The following is a 3,887-nucleotide window of genomic DNA, read 5'->3' on the forward strand; positions in this document are numbered from 1 at the left end:
ACATGAGGGTTTATGTAGAGCCCAGTTAGCAGGAAAAAGATTAAGATGGACAATTCGGCACTTAGGATATTATTGGCCGACTATGCATCAAGATTGCATAGAATATGCTAAGGGTTGCCAAGATTGTCAATTTCATGGATCAGTGTAGAGAGTTCCTATCTCTAAGATATATGCGATAATTAAACCTTGGCCTTTTCGAGGATGGGCCATGGATTTGATTGTGGAAATTCAGCCGAACTCATCGGCGGGTCACAAGTTTTTAATAGTGGTCGTTGATTATTTTACCAAGTAGGTAGAAGTGAAACCTGCTCGATTGGTCACTCAGAAAGAAAGAGATTATTGATTTCGTTGAAGACTCAATAATTCATCGCTTTGGGATTCCCGAGACAATCACAATCGATCAAGGAACAATGTTCACAAGAGGATAGTTCGTTCGGTTCATTGAATCTTGAAAAATTAAGTTACTTCACTCGTCACCCTATTATGCCCAAGCCAATGGACAGGTTGAAGCAGCAAATAAGGTAATTATAAATCTTATGAAGCAGCATATCGGAAAACATTCAAGGAAATAGAATGAAAAATTCTCCGAAATATTATGGGCATGCCGGACTTCAGTAAAAACGGCGACAAGGATGACGTCGTTCCAACTAGTATATGGCCATGAAGCTGTGGTTTCAGCCAAAATAACAGTTCCTTCGTTAAGAGTGGAAAAGCAAAAAGAACTGTCGGCTAATGAATATAGTGAGTTGATGAATGAAGAAATGGAGGAAACACCTGAAACTCGGTTGTTGGCATTGAATCACTTACAAGCCTATCAAAGCCGAGTGTGTGGTGCATATAATAAAAAAGTAAGAGCTAAATCCTTTGCAGTTGATGATTTGGTTCTTAAGCTATTATTTCCTATCGATCAGAAAGATCGAGTATATGGTAAATGGTCTTCGAATTGGGAAGGACCATTTCAGATAAGCAGAATCACAAAAGGGAATGCATATTATTTGAAAAACAAAGATGGGTTAGAAAGTGAGAAGCCAGTTAATGGAAAATATCTAAAAAAGTATTACCCATCCATGTGGGAAAATAATCAAAGTGAGAATTAAAATATTACAAGCCGAATCAAGATAGTAAATTCTTGAGTTGATTCCATTCGGCTATCAAATTAGCCTGGGCCATCTCCGCGGCTTTCCTTCTGCGTTTGATCAAGGGATGCAGTTTATAAAGTTGAGAAAGTTGTTCCTGAAGTTTCATCCCTTCTGCTTTCTTGGACTTCAATTGATCTTGCAGTTGAAGTCGACGCTGGGAGGTACGGGCTAGAGTTGATTCGGCTGCAGCTAATTCTTCCTTAGGAGTTAAAATTCGCTGCTGCAAAGCAGATTCTTGGTTTGCTAAAGTTTGATCTTCTTGGCTCACGTCGGTGATAGGAGCCGCTACCTCAGGTATCGTTTTCTTAAAATGATTTGTTGATCCAAAGATAAAAGATCGGCACCTAAAGATCGTTGCTGAGACAGAAAAGAGGAAAGTTGAGATGATAAAGTTTCTACAAAACATTTGCCAGCAGAAGAGATGTCTGGCTGATCGGCTAAATCAAGTAAAAGGGCAAACAGTCGATCGAACTATTCTGAATTTTGAGCCAAAGCTTGAAGACCATGACTATATATTTTTAAACACTCATCAAATTTTTGCTGAGTGTCTGACGACATTACAATAGTCGATGAGTCGTCCCCCTCATTTGAATTGGGGCTCGAAACTAACAGTGCATGAAGACTGGCGGACAGAGGATCGTCAGGAATAGAAGATATCATGCCCCGGGACCCAACGGAAGCCCGCCCAGCGCTTGTCTAGACCCGCCATATGCCTACAACATATAATGGGTCTATGAAAGAGAAATAGATAAAACAATAATAAAAGAACATCTACGAGTATTAGAGCATAGTAATCTAGATTCTACAATAAGGGAGTAAATAAAAGAGCTAAATCGACTATGAGTAACCATAAAGTAGTACTAAAGGAGTCCAACTACAAGTGCTATAAAAATCCAGATGGTGGTCTCTATACATAGATACAAAATCTCTCACTCTCTACAACATACAAAATAGAGAGAAAACCACCTAATAAGCAAAAGAAACGCACCTCGCTAGCTAGCTAAGCGATCCTTTGCCACGATCCCGTGCCTCCACCGGTGTAGAGGGCTCTAAAAGAAAACCATAAAACAGGGGCGTGAGAACTATTAAACAATAGTTCCCAGGGGGCAATTACTGACTTCAGTGAAATGCATCACTAGGCTAAAGCTAGAATAGTAAATTCAAATATTTAAACGAAATGAATATCTTGTTAAACCATTATGCCTCTACTTAGCATGAATTTGCATAAGTATAAATGCTATTCTAACATGAATATGCATAAGTATAACCAACATGATATCCACAATATAACTAGTAAAAATCTCATTGTTTACTAATTGATCTAATGTCCACTTTACATTTTGGTTCAACTTGTTCCAAATCTCATAGGACCTACCCGTGGGTAGTCCGGTTTTCGCCGTGCCTAATGGCCCCGTGGTAGTCAACATCTCCACCCTAGAAATGAGCCTCCCCCACGGCATCCCATTTCGGCGTCCAATCCCGCACGGACGAGCATATGTCGCGATAGCTATCTCCGGAGTGTCGGCTTGTAGGGAGTGACCCTCACAAGCATGTGCGAATGAGCACAATGGCAAGCAAGCGTATGTAACCAACTAACATCCAATGTCATCATGTCTAAAACATGAAAAAAAAGCTAGTAACCTAAAGGCCTGTCTCTATGTCATCATGCAATAGTTAAACCATTCACTAGGTTGAATGCCTCTTTATGGCATTGTAGTTCTATTATGTCAAACATGAATTTATGTCCAAGTGCTTGTTATTCTAGTCATTTCCAATGCAAGAACATGATCCCAAATCATTTAATAGAATGCTATTCTCATGCATACTAACAATGCATATATCTTTCTCTACTATATAGAGGTAATTTTTTATCATACATAATATATGTATTTTAAGCATTCTAAATAACTCGTAGGCTCTATCTAGCATGATTATGCATGCATTTCAATTTTACGACAATTAAAAGTTGACATAAGTTAAGTTCTGCCATTTTCGATAAAGTCAAACCCACCGAAAATTCTCGCCACCCTTCGTTTGCGCCGACGAAGGTGCCTATGACTCTCCTAGCACCCTAAAGGTAATATTAAGAGAGTTAAACAAATCGAACGAACAACCCTATGATCAATCTTTAATCAACCCAAGAAAAGGGGCAAAACTCACCTTATGAGGTGAAATCCTCTCTCGATCTCCAAACGAGAGTAAAATTCCTTCAATCCCAACCTAAACAAAGGTTCTAAACCAATTAATTAGGTTCTATAGGCTATAAATCCAAAATCCCCAAAATAAACCCTAGATTCAAATTCTAGATTTTCAATTTCAAAAATCCTCCAAAACATGATCCAAAAGAGAAATCATGATTACTAACCTCACAAGATGCTCCAAACTAAGCTTGGAATGCACAAGGATTGAAGATCCTTCCTCTATCAAACTCCAACAAAAGATTCAAAGCTTCTCCAATGGTGAACACCCAACATAGAGCAAGGAGGAGGAGAAGAGAAGGATCAAAATTAGCTAAAACCAAGCAAAATGGAGAAAAATCTAAAGGAAAGAGACTCACCTCTGATCCTCCACGTTCTAGAGCTCAAAAGAGCCTTCAAGGGCTGTGGGGGTGTTTATAGATAAGCTACAATTGTAAAAACACCCCTCAGAAACATACAGTCTGCGAACTGCATTGTGTACCGGTACGTAGAAAAGTGTACCAGTACAAAACCAGCCAGCCAACCAGCCAAACCCGAGCCTCGGGTTGAC

General features: G+C 39.3%; 1 protein-coding gene across 1 annotated transcript; it reads left to right on the plus strand.

Moving 5' to 3' along the window:
• Window positions 1-632: 632 nt before the first annotated feature.
• Window positions 633-1,343, plus strand: LOC109704554. Its single transcript, XM_020225298.1, has 2 exons — window positions 633-1,054; window positions 1,202-1,343. The coding sequence occupies exons 1-2, from the start codon at window positions 633-635 to the stop codon at window positions 1,341-1,343; spliced, it is 564 nt and encodes a 187-aa protein (XP_020080887.1).
• Window positions 1,344-3,887: the final 2,544 nt, after the last annotated feature.

Source organism: Ananas comosus, unplaced genomic scaffold (genome assembly GCF_001540865.1).
Source record: "Ananas comosus cultivar F153 unplaced genomic scaffold, ASM154086v1, whole genome shotgun sequence".
Classification (NCBI taxonomy): domain Eukaryota; kingdom Viridiplantae; phylum Streptophyta; class Magnoliopsida; order Poales; family Bromeliaceae; genus Ananas; species Ananas comosus.

Bases quoted from the DNA above. Each gene is read 5' to 3' on its own strand.
- LOC109704554 (XM_020225298.1), top strand. From the start codon at position 633: ATGACGTCGTTCCAACTAGTATATGGCCATGAAGCTGTGGTTTCAGCC. The intron at 1,055-1,201 runs GTATTACCCATC...CGTTTGATCAAG, and splicing joins AATGGAAAATATCTAAAAAA to GGATGCAGTTTATAAAGTTG.